Below are 25,162 nucleotides of genomic sequence, written 5' to 3'. Positions count from 1 at the left end.
TTTTTTCTGGTCCAGGACAGCTTAGTAAAGATCATAGGCTAGAAAGAGGCCAGATAGCATGATGCTCATTCTCTTTGCTCTCTTTGGGGTTTGTATTTTTTCCTTCTTTTTTTTTTTCTTTTCTTTTCTTTTCTTTTCTTTTCTTTTCTTTTCTTTTCTTTTCTTTTCTTTTCTTTTCTTTTCTTTTCTTTTCTTTTCTTTTCTTTTCTTTTTTCTTTTTAGCAGAATGTAGGCTTGCTTGCTTATGCAGGCCAAACTCAAGTTGTAATGGTACCCTTTACATCACAGTCAGACTAAAGTAGCCAAAAATGTTCGTGCTTTGGAAAAAGGTCCTGGCAACAAGGAGGCAAAATACTATCCAGTATTACAAATACCACTGAGATGACAGTCTTAGTCACAATATAGCTTTACCAGAGCTGGCAACAGGATGTCTTAATTCTGTGATAGAGAATTGAGGTCTGTAACTGACTGTATGTTGGACAGAAAGCATTGTGAAAACAAGCCTCATGCCTTGCCTATGGGTAATTACACTTCTCTACCTTGGCTGCATATGGGAGTTTGAAGAGTGTGAGCTTACGCACGCGTGAGAATATTCTTTTAGAATTACTCCTTCTCTGGCCATCTCAGAGTGCCACACCTGCTCAGTGCTGGCATGCTGATACCAACTGGTGGCACCCTGGGCTGGTGGCGTGTCTTCTGCACATGGTTTGTGATCATCTATTCTTGTCCTTAGTGAATAATGATTACGGAAATAATCTGATGACTCTCCAGAGAAAGCAAGCTCAGTGTTAGTAATTGATAAAAAAGGCTAGCCACGACAGCTCAGTGAGGAAACACAAGGGCTGCTGTGCACATTCGCTGTGTGGGGAAGCAGACAAACTCTGGAGGATGAAGGAGCGGGATGGGAAATGCACATCCCTGCTCACATGAGCTGGGTCACAGCATCGCAGCTTGCTTTGGGATTAATCACTGAAAGCAACATGAGGATTTCAGTGTTCCTGGCATAGAAATGTACCCCTTGTAAAGTATGTGAAAAACTAAAGATGTTCAGGTTTATGCCATTCACTTGGTGATTTCTGATCAATTCCCCAGAACCCGGCCCTGATGTCGAGGCCCTGTGCGCACCTGTGGCAGCACTGCTGACTGCCCTCCAGACGAGGAGGATATTTTTCTGCAACAGTTTCCTTTCCTGTAAACCAGGCCTTTGCGGTGCCCCAGGAAAGCAGGTGAGGACTACTTTCAATTACTACCATTGCTACTTTTTGGTGGGGGGCGTAGCTCTCAGGAGAGCGCTGTGCTGCAGAAGTGCTGCGTAAGAGCTGGCGATGCCGGTCATGTTGGCGTACGCCTTCAAAACCCGGTTGCGTCGTCTGTCGGTGGGTTTTTGTAGGTCATTCTGATCGCTGCAGGACGCCGGCAGCTCACACAGAGTTGTTGCGATTCAGCAGAAAAACCTGGAGATTGGCTCTTCGTCGTACTGGCGGCGAGCCCTGCCGAGCGGGGCCGAGGGGCGCAATGGCCGCCGCCTCCGGGCTCCGCTCCGCTGCCGGGGCCGCCGGCCGCTGCTTCCCCCACCCCGCTCCCCGCCCCGGTTATGAAACCTCCGGGGAGGGGCCGGCTGCCGCCCGCCGTCCTCGGCGGCACCGGGGAGCGGAGGTCGGGGGAGCGCAGGTGAGCGCGGGGCGGCCTGGGGAAGCCCGGCGGTGCGGGGATGGGAACTTGCGCTGCGGTTACCGCGGCCGCGGCGGTCGCTCGCGACTCTTTGAGAAGCGCTCTGCGCCCGTCGGCATCGAGGAGGAGAGCCGGGCAGGGCCTTCCGCGGTCTGTGGGCCCACGGCGAGGAGCTGAGGAGCTGCCGGCCGCGAGCGTGTCCGGCGCTCAGAGCAGGAGCCCGAGCCGCGTATCGGGCTGTGAGCGGCCGCTGGGTAGGAAGTGTCGTCTGAACACGTGGTGGGAAAGCACTCAGCCTTGACCGGCTTTGTAACGGCTCTGATCTCTTCCTTAGCGGAATCTGAAGAGCTTGCTGTGAGCCACCGAGAAACAGTCGGGCATTATGTGGTTGCACAGATGTACTTTATGCAGATCTGCAGGTTTTAGGCTAAAACTTTCTGTAGAAGCACATCTGTCAAAACATGCTCTAGTGTTAAGATGCATTCGTTTTCATGTGGAAACAAAGAAGAGCTTATTGAACCTGCTCCTTTCCCCAGCAGTGCGCAACAAAAAGCTACTGTCATCCCGATGAAAGGGGCACCAGGTACAGTTGCTGCTTCCAGGCCACTGGGGTGTGCTTCACCCCCGTTTTCCTCTGTCTTCTGTGTATGGCAGTCTTACCTTCCGTGCTTTGTTTGCTTTTAGTGGTCAGACAGAATGGCTCCAGTGAACCAGCCCAAGGACAAGAAGCATGAAAAGACACATGAGCATCGGTCAGAAGAGGCAATATCAGCTGGGAAAAGGAAACTGGACTATGAAGGACTAGAGAATGTGCCACTAGCAAAGAAATTGTTTTTGAGGAAAACATCCAAAGCCCAAGAGAAAATTGGTAACGTTTCCTCAGGTTCTTACTCCCAGCCAGATTTACCCTAAATCGCAGGCATTAACTAGCTGAAGAGGGAGGATGCCAAGAAACACGCTCAGACGTGAGTTTTCAGATAGGGCGGAGGATATTGGAGGTATAACACGGACTGCAGTGGGGTAGTACATCCTCCAGTTATCTGTCTAGTTGCTCTGTGTCTTTGTACACGAGTCTCGTTTTTGAGACTCTGTCCCTTGATAGAAGCCTGCTTACTGATAATACTGTCACAGCCCACTGCAGAGTGGTTAAGTTCCATGGAATTCTCAAATTAGCAGACATCTGCTTTAGTGTAGGACAGACTGACCTTGGTCACATATCATTCTTTCTCCCATGCAGTTCTTAATGAAGTTTCATGGTTGTAAGTTTGGTGTTCTACAGCATGCAGTCTAAACTGACATTTCCACCTAATCCTTGTGTATTCTAACTTTCTAAAGTAAGGAGGTATACTAAATATTTTCTACCTCTATGTTCAGATTAGACTGGACAGAATTTTCACTAATTACTTCTCATGTTCTTTTTTTTCCCCTCTGATTTGTAACTTAAAGATGTCTTAAACTTTTTATTGAAAGAGAGAGAAGTGATGGTTAGTGTCTTTAAATTAAAGTAGCTTTTTTGTTCCTTAAGAAAGGCATCTTTCCCATTTGAAGATGGTGGGAAAACCTTTGCAGTAACAAAAAAGTTGTTTAGACTTCAGTTACTGTAAGGATTTATTTTTATATATGTTGGAAAAAATATTTTTTTCTTCTTGTCTTTTTAGGACAGGTTCAGTTTCTTGCAATTGAAATCTGTTTTGAAAGGGTTTGTTACAGCAGATGCTAAGCAGGCCTAGAATTTGTTCTTAATAGCTTATCCTTTGAAATAAAACTGAATCTGAAAAAAACTCTCCTTCTATCACCTTTGAAGAAGGAACTGTGAATGTTAATTCTTCTGTGGGGGAAAAGAAAGGAATTAAAATATCAATCCTTCTATTCCCATTTCAGCAGGTGTGGCATGTTGGCTCTGTTTTGGCATGTGAATATAGAGGCTTAGTCTTGCACTTCTGCATTTCTTAGCTCCAGGGTTGCATTAAAGAAAGATTTTATTCAGGTTCTAATTGCATGGAATGATACCTATGGTGTTGCTCTTCTGTTTCTTCATTAGTGTCTTTAATTTAAAATAGCTTTTTTGTTCCTTAAGAAAGGCATCTTTCCCATTTGACACCTAGATATGTTGGAGTGCTACAGACAATTGCCGTGAGGATGATTAGATCACAGACGTGGGACTGAACAAATCTTGTTTTTATGTAAAGGTCTCTGAAGATAAAAACTTGGAACATGTACAGAATGTAGAAGCATGCTGTGCTTTCAGCAAAAACCACCCTGAACAGAAAGGTTTTCACGCAATGAGGCGTCAGCAAGTCTATTATCAAAAACAAAACTCACAGTGCTCTAGACAGACTGTATGAGCTACAGCACAAGCAGATAGAAAATTCTAATTCACAAACAGGCATTTCAGGAACTGCATGGGAAGTCATGTTGCTACGCTTTGGGAGTTTTCAGATGTAACATTTCTGACTGATCTTCCACTGTACACATGGGCTCATCCCCTCCCATCATGTATTTCCAGGTTGTTGGAGCTTTAGGTAGATTCCAAGTTTGAATCACTCAGGTTCTATACTGTCCCAGAGATGCACTGCCTGAAGCTTTGCTTTCATCCTCTCTTTGTCTTTCTGGCAAATCTTTGATGAGGAAAAGGAAGGTTTAATGTGCAGAGGCACACACAAAGCTCTGGCAGCCTACGGGAAGCACTGGACTCCATAGGCTGCAGAGGCTGCTTGCAACTTAGACATGTTTTGAGTCTTTTTTTCTCGTGGCTGAAGCTTGTCATGAATTTAACAGAAAATGCAGGTGTTTTCCCATGTTGTTAAGTGAATGAACACAATGGGCACTGACTCTCAGTAACTTTTACTCATTTTCCTCTCTGGCAGGTTGGAACAGAGGTGGGACTGTGATGAAAAGTACCAGAGCCTTTTTCCATCAGCCGAAGTGGCAGGGCAGCATTGTTCATTACGTCTACCAGAACATGCTGGGAGGCTCCATCCGGGCACAGCTCAGGCAGGTGAGGAGTTCCTCCTTCATGAAATGTTAAACATCTCATCTCTGTACAAAAAAAAAAAAAATCTCGAACACAAGTGAGGAGACTTTGAAGAGGTTTAATGTTCACATACACAGTCTGTTGCTCCAGATCTGGCATACGCTTGTGTTTCTTAGTCCTGTAAAATACCAGTACTGGGATGACTGTCCCTTTCAGTTGAGATAGTCTTGTTGCAACGCTTTATCCTGTATTCATTCTGTGCTTTCTTTAATTATATTTAAACTTTGCTCACTACCATTTAGGTTATTGCACAGTGCTGCCTTTGCATACTGATGTAACTGTTTTGTCATATTATTTTTGTGTCTGCTCTGCTTTGCTAATCATGTATAATTTAATGTTGATTTCTCTTTTTCACAGACTAATTCCCTCAAGTCCCTAATCTTTTCCTAATTTTCAGAGTCATGTTCCTGTCATTTGAAAGTTAACTTTTTCTGTGATATCCATAGGTGGGAAGCACCTGGGCTATCTTTATCTTTCAGATGATTTGTCTATTTTAAGTATCAAAATGCTAAAGAAATCACCATCATCACCCAAGCAGTACCTGTTCCTCAGCTGAATAACAATAGAGTTGTGTTATGACTCTTCTTCTCTGTTTTGCTCTTCTTTGCTCTTATGCTGTATTGTTGTGCTTCAAGCAGTTTGGATGGAAGGCTATATTATTGTATCTCTAGGTGATGAGTAACATTTTAGGATGCTCAGTGCAGGCGTAGTCATCAGTTTCTTTTTCTGGTGGGAGATGTGTTCTCCTCCATTGTGTCAGCTCCCACACTATCAATGCAAGCTGGGGAACAAAAGGAAACAGCATAGCCCTGCTGAAAAGGGGTAGTGGTGGATGGCAGGCTGGACACGAGCCTGCAGCGTGCCCTTGCAGCCCAGAAAGCCAATTGTACTCTGCACTGCATCAACAGAAGCAGGGTCAGCAGGTCGGGGGAGGTGATCCTGCCCCTCTACTCTGTGTTGATGAGACCTCACCTGGAGTACTGCGTCCAGTTGTGGAGTCCTCAGCATAGGGAAGATGCTGTCGTATCATGACCAGAAGAGGGCCACAAAAATGGCCCAAGAGATGGACCGCCTCCCCTACATGGACAGGCTGACAGAGCTGGGACTGTTCAGCCTGGAGAAGAGAAGGTTCCAGGGAGACATGGGAGTGGCCTTTTTGTATCTAAAGGGGGAGCTATAAGAAAGAAGGGGACAGACTCTTTAGCAGGGCTGTTGTGATAGGAAAAGAGAAAATGGTTTCAAACTAAAAGAGGGCAGATCTAGATTGGATATAAAGATGTTGCTTTTTACGCTAATGGTGGTGAGGCACTTTTGGGTGGAGGAGCCCACTGCCCAGGGGGGTGGTGGATGCCCCGTCCCTGGAGACATGCAAGGTCAGGCTGGATGGGGCTCTGAGCACCCTGATCTACCTATGGGTGTCCCTGTTCATAGCAGGGACGTTGCTGTAGATGACCTTTTAGGGTCTCTTCCAGCTCAAATGATTCTATGATTCTCCTTGTTTAATATTAGTTATCATGCTATTTTAACTCAACCTAAAATACTTAGCTCCCTGCACATCATTTGAAGTGTGTATCTCTCATGTTATTTTCTGAGTACTATAGCTGATGTGGTTTTGTGTGGTCACAGGCTGCTTGCCTGGGGAACAGTGTGTTCTCTTCATTGCACAGAGGGATTTAGCATTTTGTGTGAGTGTGCTAAGGCTGGTGGTGATTAGGAATTGTTAGCACTCTGCATTCAGAGATATTCAGAAGTTATTATTGTGTTTTATCTTTGTAACAGTGTCTACAGCTGCCCTTTCTGCGTTCTCTGACCTCATACCGCCTTTTTCGAACAGCAAGTCCCTTTGACAGGAGAGTGACTTGCCTGGAGTGGCATCCAACACACCCTAGTACTGTAGCTGTTGGTTCCAAAGGTGGAGACATCATTCTTTGGGACTATGAAGTACTTACTAAAACCTGCTTCATAAAAGGGGTAAGTCTCTGGGTGTATGGAATGGGTAGGAATGGAAAACTGGAGCACGACCAAATAGTTGCAAAAATGACATCTGTTGTGAGATGTGCATAAAGGCCCAAAACTGAAATGGAGATTGAGGAGTAGCGTAACAATTGAAATGTACCAGCAAGTCATTCCTTAGTTCCAGATTTTCTAATGCTGGGGAAAACAGAGATGTATTGATTAAATTCATAATGGAACAATACTTGGTGTGTGTTCAGTGAGAAAATAATTCGGCAATTGGCAAAATAGTAATTTTGAAGAAATGCCAGAAACGAGTACTCAGAGCAGGTCTGTCTTAGGTCTTGGTCTTTCTCTGCTCACCTTTTATTCTGTGTCAGATGAAGGAAAAAATATCTTTGAGTGGAGAGAAACGAAATCTCTTCACCTGAAGTGAAAAGCTGAGCTAGAATGGGTGGTTTACATAGCTGGCATGCCCACTGTTAATGTATTCAGCCACTGTCATTCCTACAGGGACTTGAAGGGACTCTTAACTTTTGTCCTTTTGTAAACTAACATATGTATATGCTGGGAGGGGATATATCCTCCAAGAATTCCAGAGTCATCTTTCTCTTTTTAATACTGTGGTGCCAGCCAGCCAAGGAATACATTACCTGGGGACTGGAGGAGGTACAGTTTTATTCTCTGGAGGGGCGGCTGCCCAGACAGCTGCCATGTGGGAAGACGTGGTTGTTGGTATGGTTGTCTTTGCCTCCTGGAGGGCTGTACTGTGTTTCACTGTTGCTGTTAAGAAATAGCAAGTGAATGCAGATTTAGAGAATGTACTTCCCTCCTTCCCCATCACTCAGTGGATTTTTCTCTTGTTCATCCCCTTCCTTGTAGATGGGAGCTGGAGGGGCCATCACAGGAATGAAGTTTAACCCTTTTAACCCTAGTCAGCTGTACACTTCATCAGTTGCCGGCAGTACCACCCTGCAGGATTTTAATGGCAATACTTCCCGGGTCTTCACCATCACCGAGAACTGGGAGTAAGAAATACAGCAATGTTTTGGGCTTCTGTGTCCTGCTGGCAGGAGCACTATAAAAAAAGAGAGAGAAAGGGAGATGCTTGGCTCTATATATGGGAGCGGGGCTTCTTCTCCATATTCATCTCCTTTGTCCTCTAAACTTCAGTGCTGCTCTCTGTATTCCAGGAAGACTCACTCTCTTTATTTTTCTCTGAAATGGGGTGGTGGGTAGGAAGGAGCTTTTCTTCATTAAGGGGAGGGCTGTAGATGCTTGCTTGCTTACTACCTGTTACACAAGGGAATATGGGGTGTGCCAGTGAGTTTCTTCAGCTGTAAGTTCCATAACTCTGCCCTGGGGACCTTCTAACCTCTTGACCTGGTAGCAGTGCTGCTCGCTGCCAGATGGTTTTTTGCTGAGCAATCTCTTGTGCCCCCACTACTCCTCCATTAACACCACTGCCTTCAAGTGGTGCATGTCATAAGGATCCTTCTGATTCGTTCCACCTAACTTTCGATGCTTATATAAAATGCCAAAACTAAGAGTCAGTGGAACGAGGAGATGAATCTCTAGAGGCAATTCTATATTCCTGTGCTTAGAATCACCCTCTCAGTCTATTCTGTGGACCCACGAGGAAGCCTGAGCTCTTCAATTAGTTAATTCCGTTCACTGTTGAAAGCTAAGTGAGGAGAAGTTGGGTTAGCCTGCTCTTTGCATTTCTCCACCTAGCTATTTCTGGTAGCAGCTTTTGTGGTTGGTTTCCAATCTGGCTGTTCCTGGTGCAGCCTTGTCTTAAGACAGAAGGTGATCTTTAGTGGTGCTGAGATGAATAGCTAGGTGAACAAGGTGGGATAGACCTTGTTCTGGACCCACCTGGGGACAGGATCTTGTATCCCAATGGAATGCCTATCACAGTTTTGCCTAGATACACCATCCTTCTTCCACTACTGTGAGGGCAGACAGGCTCTGTAGCAGGGCCTTTTTTGTCTCCGCTGGCCTCTTAACAGCTAATATTTACAGTGCATCTTTGTTAAATAGCTGCTGTATGGGCAGCAGAGTGACACTTGAGTACCAGAGTTTGGAGACTTCCAGTCAGCATCCTTGTTTTCTGTCTTTGTTTCTGTAGGTTTTCCATGTTTCCTCAGAAGACAGGCTGGGGGAAAACAGCTCTGGCATGAGGCTCTTGTGCCTTGTAGTTAGCAGTAGGATTTCTCTTGGCATTACTCTCGTTTTTCCTGGGGGTACCTTGAGTAAGACCAGATAAAGCACTGGAAGTAGCCTGTGGTGAACTGGTAAATGAAGACACTGTGAGAAAGCTTAATGCAGGGTTGTCATAAGATTTTCTGTGGTTTCTGCATGGAATAGTGTTGTATTTGTCTTGTAATCTCCTAAGCTGATCTGAGTGAGGTGGTTCACTGCACATTTGTCCTGCAGCCAGTGCAGAGGAAGCAGTACTGTTAATGAGGTTTGCAGCCCAAAGCGATGGGCCTGAACCCACAGATACAGAATGTATGTGCTTAGGTTGGAAACAGATCTTGTTCTTGTGAGTCCCCTGCCAGAAAGCTGTGCATCGTACCTAGAGAATCCTGCAGGGTGTTCCAGAAGATGAGTTGTATTAAGATTTTTTCCACTCTAACCTTGATACCTTTTGGCTTTGTATGTATTCCAGAAAGGGCCAGGAGATTCTCTTGGAGACATCAAGTTCAGTCCTTATGAGGCAGTGAAGCTTTATGTGGCATCAGGGGATGGCACCCTAAGTCTGCAGGACCTTGAGGGCAGAGCGGTGCAAGTGATCTCCCGTGCCCCGGACTGTGGCCACGAGAACCATAATGTTTGGTGAGGAGGGAGCAGAGTGAGGCTGAATCTCTGCTCTGTAATGCTGTGTTAATGCTGTGGCTCTGGTCGTGTGAATGTACACTTCTTTGCAAGTTTTAGGAGATTCTTGATATGAACTGGTCCTGTGAGGGAGCTCACAGGTAGGCTCCTGGGCCCCACTCCAGCACTATAGAGTGGGTGATAAGCAAGAGAGCCACAGGGCTTTTAGCTTTTGCAGTAGCTGAGTACGCTGCATCCACCTTCTGGTGTTGCTTTCTGGTGACACCATCTCCCATCTTATACATACTGACTGCTTCACTGTATAATGTACAGAGTAACTTTCTTCTCTTCTTTGTGATCAGTGTTTTGTGTTTTTTGTGTGCAACTCAGGCAGGATAGGAATTCCAAAAAACCCTTCCTGCAGAGTCTGAATTTCATCTTACTGGGTTTACCCTATTGTGTCCTGTGAAGAGTTCAGGCTCACCATGCTAATCTCTTCCATCTTGAATTCAAGAATAATTTAGCTCTGCAAGTGAAGCTTTCCCAAGTTCCCAAAGGAACACAGCTTTACTCTTGTTGGGCCTACCTCCCCAGCAGAGCTGTGGTTAAGAAGTATGTCTTTATCAAATAAGCCTCTATTCATGTTTGTTTCTAGGAGCGTAAAGTTCAGATAGTTTAGAAATGCAATTTTCTAGTCCTCTTGTTTTTTCTTTTCCGTTGCTTCCTGTTTTGTGGAAAACCTTTTTAAAAGCCATTTCTATATATTTGCCAGTGTCACTTGGGTGTGTCCATGTGAGGTTTCGGAGTGACTTTTCAGCTTCTATTATATTCCGCTGTCCCAACATGCCACACTCCCATCTATTGAGCACTTCATAGACGCCTTAGGAATTATTTCATATTAAGTCACCAGAAGCTAGCATTGCTGATAAGCCACCCCCTTTCCTGCTGTTGAGGGCCATACCATCAGATCAGAGAGAGGATGACAGATGCAATCTGTTGCATTCTCCTTTGTCAGAGACAGGGATAAGGTGTGAACTAGAGCTCTGCTGCCTTCACCTGCCTGTAGCGGGAGGTAGCACTGATTTTTGTCTCTTTCCCTCTAGCTGCTGGTACTGCAGTGTTGATGTTTCTGCAAGCTGCCGTGCTGTGGTGACAGGTGATAATTTGGGCAATGTGGTCCTGCTCAGCACTTCTGGTGAAGAGGTTAGTATGGCTTCACTAAGTATTTTTTTTTGGGGGGGGAATCTTCATGGCCTGTGTTCTTTTTTTCCAGGCCCCTGTAGTGTAGGAAAGTACAAGTGCCTTGCAGTTGAGAAGATGAGCCTGCCATTGTTTAGGTGGTGAGATTTTCTGTGCTTCTGCCAACTGCATAGGTGAACACCATAATAACAATTCTCAGACAGAGACTGTGTGATGTGCTGCCCCTTCCTTAAGGGTATTTGATGCTGGGCAGAGTAATTACTGGGCAACCTGTAGTAAATACATAAATGCCCTCTGCCAGCAACCTTCATGCTTCCAAAAACAGTGCACTGGTGGAGGCCATTTGGTAGATACTGCTTTGATAGGTACTCTTCTGCGAGTACACAAGAGCAATTCAGTGGATGTGGGATAGAAATTGCACTACTTCTGTTAGGCATGAGAGGGCAGGCACAGCCAGACTGGAGTAGCGCAGAAACCTATTAGAGAACACACTTGGAGTTGGTCCTGCTTATAAGAACCTGCTGTACTGTCAGGCTGGAATTACCATTTCTCCTGCCTGCAAGGGTAACATCTGTAAGCATTTACTGCCCAGTGTGCTGTGGCCAGAGGCAGTTGTATAAATTAGTGAGCAGAATTATAAATACTCCGTAGGAGCTGTGCTCGTTCCAAGCTAGTTGTTCCATTTTTTTCTTCTGAAAGAATGTGACAAAGGTCTTTTCTTCACTTGGGAGATACCCATTAGTATAGAGATGATGGACAAACTTCACTCAGTTGATTAGAAACAATCTTTTGGTGCCCGGTATAAATGTATCCATAGCCAGTTTATGTCTACTTGATCTTGATAATTGAAATATTTTGCTTCCTTTATGTTTAATTTTCTGATATATTTCTAGAAGCCAATTACATCCTCTGTCATCTTTCATTTTTATTAAAATAAAGAAAGCACATTTTTCGAATCTTCACCAAAGCAGACTCTTCCTTCTTGTTGTTATGTTGGCACCTCATTCGTGTATCTGTTCCAGTTGTTTTAGTCTTTCTGTCAGTGGAAAACTGGTACTTCATGAAGTATTCCAGATGAAGTCTTGCTTTGTACCGTGGTACTAATACTTTCCTTGGTGAACCAGGGATTGCATTTTTCTTTCCTGTAGCTGTAATAAATTGATGGACTAGAGATTCTTCCAGAATTGAATAGTTCCAAGGTCACTCTTCTCCATTCTTGCTCCCACAAGGTAAACTCCTAGTGTATTGTAGTTGGTTTTATTTTATTCTCTAAATGTGTGGCCTCTTTCCTCTGCACTAGTAGATTTTTATTCAATTTCTTTACTTTAGCTCATGATTTTTTTTTCCTTTGTGATTTTCTGTTTGCTGCAGATTTGGAGGCTGAAACTGCACAAGAAGAAAGTGACTCATGTGGAGTTTAACTCTCGATGTGAGTGGTTATTGGCCACAGCATCTGTGGATCAGACAGTTAAAATCTGGGACCTCAGAAACATTAAAGACAAAGCAAATTTTCTTCACGTACTTCCTCATGACAAACCTGTCAATGCAGGTGAGCTCCTGAGATAAGGATTTTCTTGCATGCATGTCGGCTGAGTCTCCCATCCATGTATTTTTCCTGCTTTCTTTTTCATCTGAGTCTGTATCCAAATTATTTTGATTCTGTCTTGCTTTTATTCCACAAAACCATGAGTTGGTATTCTTGTTTTGGAACAAACCTCAATACAATCAGATGCAAATTGTTCAAGTTTCATATAATTTTAAATGCAAACATCAAACATTAACTTATCTAAGAGTGCTTTGGGAGAAGGTTAATATAACTATAAAAATGGCTAACCTGGTTGGTTTTTTCTTTTTTCACCTTCTGAGTAAATTATTTTTAATTGCTGTTAGTGGTATTAGTGGTAGAAGCATACTTAAATGTTTTGTTCTGTTTATGACAGGCAGCTTAGAGCTCAGTGCTTCCTAAGGTATTGCCTTTCAAGTTTAGTAGAGCATGGTTTCATGGCAGCTTGAACAGATCTAAAGAGGGCTGCCTCAGAGGTTTCCCCCTACACTCAGCCATACGCTGCAGTCTGTTCTTGTGCTGGCTTTTGTGTTCAGAGGCTGTGTATGGCAAGACAGGTTAGAGACTGAACCTGAGAAAAGCAGATCTGAATATATTGGGACAGTCCCTTTGATAAAAGCAGGATATAGGAATTAGGGCTCTGTTCCTCGACTGCAGTTCTACCAGTGTGTATACGTCTGTGCCATGTCTCTTTTGTCATCTTCATGGCTCATGTACTTTCCTACACTTGTGACTTTCTACCTGAGTGAACAGGTTCCTTTGTTTGCAGTGTTTGTTTACATGACTCTAAAATGAGAATAGTGATTTTTCCCTCTGTAACCCAGTGTGATAGGTTTCAGCTTACCGTAAGAGCTTTGAGTTTGCTTGAGATGGGCGAAGCCTTGTCTCTTGAGATGCACAGCCACATTCATATCCTTAGTAAAAAGAGTTTATGGTTTTCCAGACAAATATGACTTCTGTGTTTCATGTCAATCACAGCATTGTGATCTTTGGCTTACTGTCCCCCTCTCAAGCTTACTTCAGCCCAACAGATGGTGCCAAGCTGCTGAGCACAGACCAGCGCAATGAAATCAGGGTTTATTCATGTTCAGACTGGACCAAGCCTCAGCATCTCATCCCACACCCACATCGGCAGTTCCAGCACCTCACACCTATTAAGGCAAGTTAAGTCACTGTAGTTTGAGAGGTGTATTGCTCCAGGTGCTAGCAGCAGGCTTTAAAATAAATGGTCTGGTTTCTGGTCAGGATATAACACTGGTGAGTGAATGTTCATACTTCTGCAACCTTCTGAGGATGCTCCTGTTGCTCAGGCTGTGGGTGGGATGCCAGGCTGCTGCTCACACTGCTGGCTGTCTGCTGTGCATCAGCATCAGCTCTGCCCTGCTCTCTAACTCTCCATTGCTCTATGACTAGGCAACGTGGCATCCTCGCTATGATCTCATCGTGGTGGGTCGCTATCCAGACCCGAAGTTCCCAGGCTACACAGTGAATGAGCTGCGAACTGTTGATATATTTGATGGAAACACCGGGGAGATGGCTTGTCAGCTCTATGATCCGAATGCATCTGGTATAATCTCGGTGAGTTGGGCACTGCAGCTAAAAGTATTTCTGAGTATTGATATGCAGCCAAGAGAGAGGTTTCAGGGATTAGAGCAACAGGAATGTCTGCTTTACTTGTGACAGACTCATGCTCTCGTGGGGTTATGACTGCTGGCTAAAGCTGCTGACTCGAGCAGGGCTGTTCTATGGTCATCTGTAGGTTTCCTGTGATGCTCTTTAGAGAACATTCTGCTTTCCAGATTGTTGCCATTATATAAACAGTGGTGCTTTTATGCCTCTGTTATGTAACCAGTGATGCTCTTACAGACTCATTTTATGTCTATTTTCAGCTGAATAAATTTAACCCTATGGGAGACACACTAGCCTCTGGCATGGGTAAGTAAAAAGAACCCGGAACATTAAGCTCCTGGAAAAGGGCAGGCTTGTTTCTCAGAGACTAAACAAGTTGCGGGTATGGGTTTCCCAAATCCCGTTCACTAGTAGTCCTCTACAGTTTCCTACATATGTAAATGAAATCGAGACCTTCTTAGTATTCTTCCACTTTGGCCGTTATGAAACAGCACGTTTCCGGAGGAGTCAGAAGCCATCCCTGGGCCAGAGGCTGCTGCCATCTGCTGGCCGTGAAATTGTTCCAGAAAACAGGATGAGAAAAGAGGCTTTTTCCGGCTAGGCTGTAGCACTTTCCCTTTATTTGACTCATTTTCCAGGCTTTGGAGCAGAGTATTTGTTTTTTCCTAGTCTGTGTGAGATTATGGGAGCTGACTATAGGTGTGTGGTTTATAGTTGTGACAGATAAGACTAGGACTTTCTCAATTAGAGCAGAATTCTGTGGGCCACCTAGAGATTGTTTGCAATACATATATTTGCATCATCTATACCGTGTAAATGTCTTAGAATAGATAAAATATTTTGAATTTCTGGCATCTAAGTGGCATGGCCTATGGTACTGTATTTTTATAAAAATTTTCTGATACACAAAACGCAATGTTTTTGTTTTTCCTCTCAGGCTTTAATATTCTGATCTGGAGCCGGGAGGAGATGGTGATGAAGAAGCAAGAGCATCTTTTGAAAGCCATGACAGAGCAGGGGATTGGGAGCCGGAGTTTATCCAGACGTGGAGGGCAGAGACAGGCAAACCCTGGGACAAGCAAACTCAAAGCTAAGTTATTGTCTTGGGAAGTGGAAGAGATGGGAACAAAACCCAAAGATTCTAAATCACGGGGAAGGAAGTGAAAAGGGATCTATATAACTGATAGAGTATTTTGATCCTTTTTTGATCATAGAAGACAAATTCAGTGCTGGCAGTGGGCAGAATAGGCACTGCAGGGCATTAGCCTTCTACTTTGTCCTTCCTCCCTAGATCTGATCTTGCTTCCATGATTCTCTTTGCTTCTCCTTCTAGAGAGTTGCCAGTGGAGTTACCACTTAATTTCTGAGGCACTTCAGAGTTTCTAAGGAAACTTCAGAGATGTTTTCAGATCCTGCTGAAGTTACTGCTTCCAGCCTGCTTGTTATCATAACAGTGTGATAACAGGATATCATCTCCTCTAGTCTGCTGTGGAGCAGCCCGTGATGAGGTCTCCAGACTGTTCTAGTCAAATTGAACTGAGGAAACCTTTGTTAGCAAGATTCATGTCTTGAAAGGTAGAATGTTCACAAGGGTGAGGTGATGGATAGCTTGAGTGAGTTAAGGAAACACCAACCTTTCTCATCTGCAAGCTTCTTGCAGCATGTGCATCTGTCAAAACCTCAGGCTAAGCCTATTCTGCACCTGCAGCTATTTAACTAGACCGTGGAAAACATTATGATGCCACACCTCTTTATCTGCCTTGTGGGATGCATAGGCAATATAGAGCTAAGAACCTACTGATTCTTTGTCTTCTGAACTCTAGGCATTTTTTTGCTACCAGTTAAGTATTTTTTTTCACCCATGCCAGCGTGCCTCAGAATGTTGGGTGTGTTGTTAAGCAGAAATGAGGGATTTCTTTCAGATGCCCCTTTTCAGAGTCAGATCTCACAACTGCTGTTAAACTGTAAAAATCTGCTTTTTCTGGTTTGCTTATAAAGCTGTCTGGGAGCCTTGCTCCAGAGGTTGATGAATGGGCTAGGCTTTAGACCTGCTCAGATTCTCTGTGTTCACTTTATAGTTTTACAGCTTTGATATAAATAAAAGTTTTGTACTAAACTGAAATACTTCTTTGATATAAAATGGGTGCTCTGAGTATTCTGCTGAACTGTTTTTATCTGGGAGGTTAGAAGGTATTAACCTTTCTCCTGGAGAACTACGAGAATTAGAACTGATTTCTCTGTCTGTCATAATGCTGTATCTGCAATGGACCTTTCCAGTTGGACAGGCTGTATTACAAGCTGTTCATATGCATGGTTTCTACCAGCCAAACAACATTGTTTCAATTCTCACTTTGCTCTAGTAAACAAGGAATTTACCTTGGAAGGGGATATACTAAGTTATCCCTGTTTTCCAACGGCGAGCACACTGGGGTTAACCCTGTGAAATCTTAATGAGGAAGAATAAAGCTCAGTGTGAATTTGATTTTAATGATAAAAAGGAAATGTACTGGAACAATTACAGAAAGTCATTCACAGTCATTATCATCATGGAAACCTTTCTTCTGCATGTGCAAAATTTGCTGCCTTTAAAAATAACAGGTCTGGTCCCTTAAATGCACTTTCTATTACCTCTTTTTTTGTGCCTGTTCACACAGGCTTTTGCTTTATGACTGCCTCGCTGTGCAGCAAACCTAGATTACATCTTTAGAGGACAAAAAGGTGAAGAAGATGCTGAGAACAGCAAGCTGCTTCTGCTGATTCAGAGTTCCCATGCTGGCATATGTCAATTATGGTGTGGGGAAAAGTCCCCACGGTACTCCACAGAGGAAGAAAAGGAAATGTCTTTAGCCTAAGCACTCGCTTCTGCTACCAAGAAGGAAAGGGAACTGCAGCAGAAAAGGAACTAAAACTGGGAAGTGAATGTGCAGCATCACCATGTGAAGAGCCTGTGCTGGTGCCTGCCGCAGTCTCTCATCTTCTGCCAGAAGCTGTGAGGCAGGTGGTGAGCACTTGGCAGCTGCAGCATGCAGAGAGTCCCACAGCTTCCATCCAGCTTGCCTGGAGAAAGGATCACACTTCAGACAGAAAGCCAAAACGTGGCAGATGAACGGATCCACAGTTACCTGCAAAGTCTGATCCTTACAATTTGATTTTATTTTTTTCCTCTGAATAAGGTTGTCCAGTAGGGAATACAGGAAACAAAAACAAAACAAAACAATGAACAAGAACAAAAAAACCAGTACAGGAGCTGGCATTTATTCTAATCCTGAAGCTCTTTGCTCTGTGGATCATATATAACTTTGAACCAAATACCAAAAAAACTACTGCCAGGTTTGCAGTCTTGTCCTGATCCCAGGCCAGTTCTTTTCTCTTGAGCTGCAATGTGAGGAGGGGAAGAACTGACTAGTAACAATTACTTAGCAGCCTCAGGAACCACTTGTCACTATCTGCCATCATCTGCAGCAGCTTCCTCTGCGTGACCAGCTGCCAACTCTGCACATGGTGATGTGGGCCTTCTACTCCAAGCCCAGCCTTCCCACCAGCATCAGTCCAAGGGCTTGAGAGAAAAGCACACAAAGCAGGTTGTGTGGAAAGAGAAGCAATTCCTGATTGTCCTAGATGTGGCACCTTCTGGAGAAACAAGTGCCTCTGCTACAGTCATGATGAGTGGTTACTTTTACAATCACTGAAAGGAGGAAAATTATTCATGAGCTTCAACTGGCCATGGTGGGAATCCCAGACAAGTTGTTTGAGGGCTGGGGCACCACACAGTAGAGTGGCTTCTCAGAATTAAAATGTGCCACTTCCATTAGATTAGGTAAATCCTCTCTCTGGGACATCACATTAGAAAGCATCCAAAAATCACAGTCCAGCTTCATTCTGGGAAGCAGTGGCCAAAGCAGAATACTCAGTAACTGAAGATGTCCAATCATCCTCAGGGGCAACACTGCTCCCTCCTATTGCCTGGGAAGGAGTTGAAGCAACTGTCAGGCCTGCTCTTCTCCCTCATTGGAAACGTGCCGGTAGCCAGGGGGCTGAGACTGAATGCGAAGGAGTACAGTCAAGAGGAGGATTATAAGGAGAAGGAGAATGGATCCACACACAGCCAGACCCACAAACAGTCCTGCAATGGAGAAAATAAGCAGTCAGTATAACACCAAGCTTTCCCTGTCTGCCACTATCTGGTCCAGCTTAGGCTCACCTGTGTCACGCATACTGCTTGCTACCTGACATTCTTGCTCCCAGTCCTGAGGAACAACAGGATCTGTGAGTTCCAAGAATTTTTGCAATGGACATATTTGCTGACAGCCAGGGATTGTCAGTGGGAAAGGTTCCTTTCCGCTCTCATTCCGGAAAAACATCTCCACAGAGAAATTACTGGAAAAAAACCAAGCAGGAATAGGTGTTTTCTTTTTTTTCCTCCAGCTGAAGTCATCCCTTCCCAAAAAGCTCTTAGTGTGCACACCATTTCCTTTAGTCGTCTGGTGGTCGTTTTCTTCCTAAGAGTCTGCCTCTAGGACCAAGATTGCATCCCCCTAGATTACACCTAGCCTACGTATCTAACCCTCGAGGTGAAATCACAGCAGACATCTTTACTGCAGCCCTCACCCATCATCCTCTTGGTACAGCTCAAATAAATGACATGAGGCGTATGGTGCTTGAATCTTGTTGTAGACATCTAGAGCCATCTGCAGTGCCACAAGTGTGGTGTCATGCTGAGAAAGAGGGAAAAAAACCAAATCAGTCACCCTCATGAATGTGGCAGGGCAGCTCAGACCATACCAGTAGCGGACAGGACAGTGCTGAAGGGAAGTCCCCATTGTTACTTCCACAGGGAAGATGGGAAAGGAGCAGTACTGTTTGAAAAGTGATCTGAGATGGTGCCAGAAAAGGAGAGGAAGTGAAACAAAGCTATATGTCCTGCATCATTCTGTTACAAATTATTTTCTACAGGGCAGTTTTGGGAGAGATGCCTGACTTTCCAGTCAGTGGGCTGCTGAAAAGTTAGGGGCGTGACTTTAGCTACACTGCTGTAATATCACATTTGAGTACCACCAACCCATCCACTGACTAAGTGTAGCACTATCTCCCAAAGACTACCAGTCTCATCCACAAGTCTGAGCTAAAAGGAGCGAAGTGCTGGTTAGGAATTTTCCTCAAGGGCCCTAGAGGAATGATGTGACACGGCACATCCCACCTAGCCAAAGGCAAAGATACATCTCCTGCTTACTGCATAGGCTGTGGAGAAGCCAGAAAGGGTTAAAGCCCCAGTTCCCAGTGAGGAAGGGTAAGTGGACCAAAGCTAGTACCTAGCCTCTGACTTACCGCTGAATAGACAAGTAGTTTCAGTTGCTGGTGGGCAGAGGCATTTGCTGCTTTGGTTAGGTTTTTCCTAATGTGATCCAGCAGGACTCCTGGCAAACACAAATAACTATTAAGATTCAAAATCCAGACAAAGCAGCAGAAAGCTCCTTCCTTTGTGCACTCACCGCCTTGCAAACGAGCTTTTTCTACCCGATGATGAATCCCAAACAGAAATTCAAAACCAAAGTCTTTTAGCTGCTTCATTTGAGTCATGACATCTGGTGTCACCCATGATGGCAAATCCATTTTGTGTGCTTGCTAGGAAGAGACAGAGAATACTCATGTGCAGGTAGCACAGACCACAGATTAATCAGAGAACAGGAGTCAAGGTGTCTGGAGTCCTGCCCAAACTGTTGTTGTGTTCCTGCTTTACTTTAAGTATGACCCTCTTCTATTTATGCTTCTATCCTCACTGTGAACACTGCATACAGAAAATAGAGGTAGTTTGTGTCCTTCCTTTTTAATGTTGTTTTAGAAACTAATCATGAGAAGCGTAAAGATTAGAATCTAGGAGCTACTTTTCTGCAAATGCACAACTGGAGTGCGGGCTTTTATTGTTACAACAGTACAGCTTTTGCTTTACATGTGTATGCAGATGGCACATAGTCAGAAACAAAAAGACACGCCGGAGAGCACAAGGACCCAAGTTTTCTGCTGGACCTGCAGCACAATTCCCCAGGAGGCTTTGAGGGCCAGTGAAGGATACTAAAGAATGTTAGCAAGCACTGTGCAACAGTACTGGGATGCACCACTGATACAGCCCAGCAATCAAACCTCAAATACATGTAACTGGGAATCTAGAAAAGAATTTGTTTTGTAGCTAACCATTTACAAGAAATAATCAGTTATGCTGGCAGACAAACAGTTGTGGTTCCCTGGCATTACTCAGATTATTTTCTATGCCGCATCCCATTAAAATGCCAGAAGATGAGGCTGAATATCCTTAAGGGCTCATTCTGTCTGAGCAGTTCCTATTAGAAACTTACATATTTAGCTAGTTTTTCATTACTATACAGAAATAATAGCTGCTAAGTTCAGGCATTTCTTGAGCTTTTATTTTCATCTAGGTGTTACAGTGAATCTCCTGGCTCCAGTGTGAAAAACAGTACTTCTCTTCAGGGCACTGTTCGTAAAAGTGAGAAAAAAGGAGGAAATTCAAAGTGTCTAAAGAGATTAATCAGTATGAGGGTATAGTTTTGAGAGTGGATCTCCTCTTCTTTACAGTGTTCTCTTTCACTTTGGGACAGTGAGCTGTTGCCTGAGATCTTGGGGCTACAGTGGTTCAGTTGGGTTTCTTGACTCAATTTGCAAGCTCTTTACGTCAGTCTTGAAAGTGAGGATTCTTAATCTCTCTGATCAGAGGGATTTTTGTTACTGATAGAAGTTGCTTCAGAGTGATAGGAGATTACGTTTGTGATACAAAGGGCAAATTTACACAGTGCAGCGCCACTCTGGATTGGAATATTCTCAGCTTGCAGCAACTCAAGCTGCTGCTTTACAGAGCAAAGTGCAACTGCATGCAGATTTATCCTTTACATCCCCAAAGGACAAATATAGATACGTTAATGTACCACCACCAGCAAACTAACTAGCCTCGCATGTCCACAGTACTAGCATGAACACAGAGTTAGCATCAACAGAGTGTCAGAATACTTAAGTTTATGGATTCAACACTACCTAGTTTGACACTAAAGATCTCTATAACATGCTTCCTTACGCTATACAGTTGTACACAAAGCAATGTATGCAATAATTATAAGTCTCCTGCACGCATGACCTTCACTTTGGCATTAGCTAACCTGATTTTTATTTTAAGCCTTCACAAAATGTGCTTTTCAACAAAATACTGTGAGTTTTGGGCTTCGCCCCACGTGGTAGAGAAGTAGCATGTGTCTCTAGTCTTTGTCATAGGATCTCATAATAGATCTAAACCCAGATGTTGGTGAACCCCACTTAACCTAGCAGAGAGAAATAAACATTAACAGAAGCACAGAAAGAAGTAACTGACCCAAATTAACAGAGGCAGAGGTAGAATCAGGAATGGTCCCAATTTAAAGCCTCTAACTTAAATCATAAAGTTAGCGTGTTTCCAGAAATGTCATTTCTACGTAACTCAGCTGTCTGTGGAGACTTCAGACTGCAGTCATTTTCTAGTGACTTTCAAATGAATAATTTACTGCACCTGTGGCATGGTATTTAAACTACAAAGCAAGAGGTAACAGAGCCCTGAGACCAAAGTCTCTTGGCTGTAAGAGGATAACCAAACTTACTTCACAGAACAGTGTGTCATACACACTCCAAACAGATTCAAGAGAGAGATCCCGGATTCCAGTCTCGTTTGCCACCATCTGCAGGAATTGCTGTAGGTATGAGCACAGAGAGACCTTCAATTTTTCAACCTCATACAGCATTACGCTCACAAAATGGAATCTTCCTACCCTTCTCTCAGATAATGTAGAGGTAACAAAATTTAAACTAAAATCCTAAGACAATTTTATTTCATGCAAACGATCACTTACCAAGTTGTCTCTGGTCTTATTTATGTATTCTGCTGAGTTCCGTGTTTCATTCTGTAGCTGTTCATATCGTGGACAGGGGGTCAATGGAAACTTCAATAGCTGTAAAGAAACAAGAGCAGCAAGTCACCGAGAATACGAATGGACAGGATTTGTACGTACAGGACTTCTGACATACAAAATTGACATACAAAAAACTCTGATTGGTGGGATGCATCTATGAACAGCTTCAGGTACTGCCTTCTAACACATTCCAGCTTGTGTGTGGTCTGGTGAGTGGCTGTGGCTAATATTGGCTGTACAAACACAGACCTTCAGTTTTCATCTTGTTCAAAGAACAGAAGAATCTTTGCAAGACAGGTTTTCAGGAGAAACTTAAGACAGTCTGAATTGAGACCGAAGGAAAGACTTCTGGAGAAGTCAGTATAACATGTTACTCGAGTAATCAGTACATATCCTTGGGACTAACTTACCATTTCCCCAGACTCCGGCACTGTGTGTACAGGGATAGGCTGCCAGGAAATGTTAGGGTTGAACATCTGTTGTTTCTCTGGGGGATACAGGCCGGCCAGATTGGCCTCCGCACTCATCAACGTCCGATCATAATCTGTGCTGCGGATGAAGATCTGCAAGGATAGGGACAATGCACCATTAGCATTGCTACTGTAAGTGATAGTGCTTAGACACGGGACAACGTGTGTGCTGAGGAACATTGCCAAGTGCCCTGCAGCTGCTCACAGACAACAGGATAACAGGAACTGAAGTGACTGAGCCTGCTGCTGTCAACCTGGATGGAATAATAAGGATGGGTATGAGAGACGATTTGTTGTGTAGCACTAGAGCACTCTGTTCTGGGCAAGTGGGACAGCAAGATGCGACGTGTGGAGATTACAAATGGAAGGAAGGGAGTCTGAATATTCTAGTAAGAAAAGAGCAAGACAGAGGTGCAGATAATGATGGACACAGATAGGAAGTGCACTGTATTTACAAGGCAGGACTGGAGCAAACTGCTATATTCAGTTCTCTGTTTCAGAAGCAAGCTACTGCTCATGCAAAAACCTGGCTTCTCCACACCTCAGCTTTACCACCTGAGAAATGGAAATAGGAGTGGTCTAAGAGAGAAAGAGAAGTGAGGAAGATGGGATTTTACTTGATGAATGTGTACTTTTGGGATTAATGGGTCAAGACTTACCATTCCAGAGCTCAGAGAGAAATCTGAGCCAGAAAGGAAAGAGAAAATACAAAAGAGTTCAGAAGGTCAAAGTGGTAAAATCTTTGGTATTCTGATATCCATGTACTGAAAACGCTTTGGGGAAACTGAAGGGAAACCAGTGCTAAGATAGGATAAACTCATAGAAAAGAACATACTAAAAACCAACACTAGACCTGAAATAACAAGAAAAGAAAGCCAGGAGAATCAAATATAATGTCAAGATTGGGGTTTTGTTTTAAATGCTAAATGAAAAGTGAGAAATGTAAGAAAAAAAAAAAAGCGTGCTCATTGTGTATGGCACCTCCCATGTAAACTGTGTATCAAAACTCAAGTCATGGCAAAAAAAAGTCTTGACCCTCTCTATCTACATTTACTTTTTAACTGTGGCTTAAAAAACCCTGATCCTGTACTTGTAAGATAGGATTGCCTCCATCCTAGGTATGCTCAAAAGAAGCAGAAATGAAATATTTTAAAATATAAGAATCTACTTCTCTAAGTGTCATTAAAAAAAAAGAACAATTAAGCCCTGAGCATATTTGCTTTCTTCAGCACCTTTTGCCAAGGCTCCAGCCTGTCGCTGAGTCAGGTGACAGATGGTCACAAGGTATCAACCAGAGGCAACACTTCTTGTAAGTGAGCTTGCTCAACTCAAGCCTGCTCAATTCAGGCTTGGTTAGCAGAACAGTTTTTGTTTGCATGTGCTGTGGTTTGTTTTTCTTTCTCAAGCAAGAGAACAGTTTCAGCTGGCAAAAGCTTTATAAGAATGGAATATATTTAGAAAAAAACTACTGAGGAAGGTTAAAAGACCTTCGTTTGAATTGACACTGGAAGTTTTGTTGGTAAGACAAATGTCAAAGAGATGTAATCTGAACCACACCAAGCTGTGTACTTACTGGAGAGTCCAAAATGGGTGGGAGCAACAACAGAAAATCTTATGGGGACTCTTCATTTGCCTCCAAGTAAGCTCAGATAAAACAACTGAAGCGATGCAAGGCCAGCAGTAGGACAAGCTTTCCTTTCCAACCACATGACAGCGTACCACTCAGCATGACACTTGTTCATGTTCCCATTGATTCACAGCCCTGTGGTCAACCACGATGTGGGGAATTTCAGATGTCCCTCTGTGCACAGCACACGGCTGCACATGGACTCCAGAATATTTTTAATGAAGTCCACTGATGACTGTCAGTTTCTCAGGAACTGGAATGAAGCAGGGCAACACCGCAGAGCAAGAGAGGAAAGTTAGCAGATGGGAGAACAAAACCTTTACACTGGAGGGGAACAGAGGGTCACTTTTGGTTGGGGACAGCTGTTTGTATGGGCTGTGTGACAGCATGGGCAGTGTAGCGGAGAGGGCACGGAAGCACAGGTGGCGTTCTTCTTTCTGACCGGGATCTGCTGTTGCGACAGAACAATCTCGAGTAAGAAACGGCTTTGTTGGGCAGACGTTAAGGCCGCCAGCATGCAGCAGCCAAAGCTCGGCGCCCGGCCCGCCGCTCCCCCGCGCTCGGTGGCGGAAGCGCAGAACGAGGCGGCGTCGCGTGCCGCTCCCACAGCCACGGCGCGGGGCGAAGATCGACGAGCTTTACCTCCATCTCGTCGTCGTCTTAGTTGTGGTTTTGTTTTGTTTTGTTTTCCTTTCTCCCGTCACCTCACCCCCTCGAGCACTCACCTCTTGCCGCCGGTACGAGGTGCTGAGGAAGTCGCGGTACCGCCGCCGCAAGGCCTGGCCCAGCTCCCACTGCTGCCGCATCCCCACCTGCAACGGCACCCACCGTTACCGCCGGCCCCGCCGCTCCCGGCCGGCCGCTCCGGCCCGCCCCCCGCACGCACCTGCGTGAGCTGCCCGAAGCCCTGCGGCCAGGCGCCCTCCTGGAAGGGATCCCGCGGGTAGGCCTTGATGGGCGAACGGTCTCCGTGCCGGTACACCTGCGGGCGGCACCGCGTCACCTCGGCCCGGCGGGGACCGACCCGACCCGACCCGCTCCCGCCGCCCCCCATCCCTCCCTCACCAGCGTCACGAAGCGGAGGCTGCGGGGCCGGACGGGCGGCGGCTGCAGCCACGCCGCCAGGAGGAGCAGCACGGCGCCCGCCCGCCGCCCCGCCGCCATCGCGCTCCCCGCGGAACCCGACCGCCGGCTGCACGCGCCGCACGGACGCAGTTCTCCGCGCGCTGCCGGCGGGCGCGCGCCTTCCTC

General features: G+C 44.8%; 2 protein-coding genes across 4 annotated transcripts; one reads left to right on the top strand and one right to left on the bottom strand.

Annotated features, from left to right (window-relative positions):
- The first annotated feature begins 1,566 nt into the window (after window positions 1-1,566).
- Window positions 1,567-15,993, top strand: DDB2 (damage specific DNA binding protein 2). 3 transcript variants are annotated; one of them, XM_085224685.1, is made up of 11 exons: window positions 1,567-1,671; window positions 2,356-2,539; window positions 4,539-4,669; window positions 6,485-6,676; window positions 9,333-9,499; window positions 10,582-10,681; window positions 12,050-12,227; window positions 13,256-13,401; window positions 13,656-13,820; window positions 14,132-14,177; window positions 14,809-15,993. In XM_085224685.1, exons 2-11 carry the CDS (start codon window positions 2,368-2,370, stop codon window positions 15,033-15,035), a joined length of 1,524 nt encoding a protein of 507 aa, XP_085080811.1. In that variant the 5' UTR covers window positions 1,567-1,671; window positions 2,356-2,367; the 3' UTR covers window positions 15,036-15,993. The 3 variants fall into 3 exon arrangements, with proteins under 3 accessions (XP_085080811.1, XP_085080813.1, XP_085080814.1); XM_085224687.1 differs by lacking the exon at window positions 9,333-9,499 and adding an exon at window positions 7,541-7,686; XM_085224688.1 differs by lacking the exons at window positions 9,333-9,499; window positions 10,582-10,681 and having other exon boundaries at window positions 1,568-1,671.
- A 345-nt stretch (window positions 15,994-16,338) lies between these two features.
- Window positions 16,339-25,110, bottom strand: ACP2 (acid phosphatase 2, lysosomal). Its single transcript, XM_085224696.1, has 11 exons — window positions 24,977-25,110; window positions 24,798-24,893; window positions 24,637-24,723; window positions 22,225-22,377; window positions 21,755-21,853; window positions 21,506-21,595; window positions 19,361-19,493; window positions 19,197-19,285; window positions 18,480-18,586; window positions 18,073-18,248; window positions 16,339-17,994 (listed from the first exon to the last, which is right to left on the bottom strand). The coding sequence occupies exons 1-11, from the start codon at window positions 25,073-25,075 to the stop codon at window positions 17,858-17,860; spliced, it is 1,266 nt and encodes a 421-aa protein (XP_085080822.1). The 5' UTR covers window positions 25,076-25,110; the 3' UTR covers window positions 16,339-17,857.
- Between the last annotated feature and the right edge of the window lie 52 nt (window positions 25,111-25,162).

The sequence above is a fragment of the Meleagris gallopavo genome, chromosome 5, assembly GCF_905368555.1.
Source record: "Meleagris gallopavo chromosome 5, MGAL_WU_HG_1.1, whole genome shotgun sequence".
Lineage (NCBI taxonomy): Eukaryota > Metazoa > Chordata > Aves > Galliformes > Phasianidae > Meleagris > Meleagris gallopavo.
Note: the sequence above shows the minus strand (reverse complement) of the source record. Positions and strands in the feature narration are given on the sequence as shown.

Excerpts from the sequence above, each read along its gene's own strand:
- DDB2 (XM_085224685.1), top strand. The coding sequence starts at position 2,368 with ATGGCTCCAGTGAACCAGCCCAAGGACAAGAAGCATGAAAAGACACAT. Across the intron at positions 6,677-9,332 it reads AAACCTGCTTCATAAAAGGG|AAAGGGCCAGGAGATTCTCT; the intron begins GTAAGTCTCTGG and ends TATGTATTCCAG. Across the intron at positions 14,178-14,808 it reads CACACTAGCCTCTGGCATGG|GCTTTAATATTCTGATCTGG; the intron begins GTAAGTAAAAAG and ends TTTTCCTCTCAG.
- ACP2 (XM_085224696.1), bottom strand. The coding sequence starts at position 25,075 with ATGGCGGCGGGGCGGCGGGCGGGCGCCGTGCTGCTCCTCCTGGCGGCG. Across the intron at positions 19,494-21,505 it reads ATGACACACTGTTCTGTGAA|CAAGCACACAAAATGGATTT; the intron begins GTAAGTTTGGTT and ends GTCTCTTCCTAG. Across the intron at positions 19,286-19,360 it reads AAAAGCTCGTTTGCAAGGCG|GAGTCCTGCTGGATCACATT; the intron begins GTGAGTGCACAA and ends TGTGTTTGCCAG.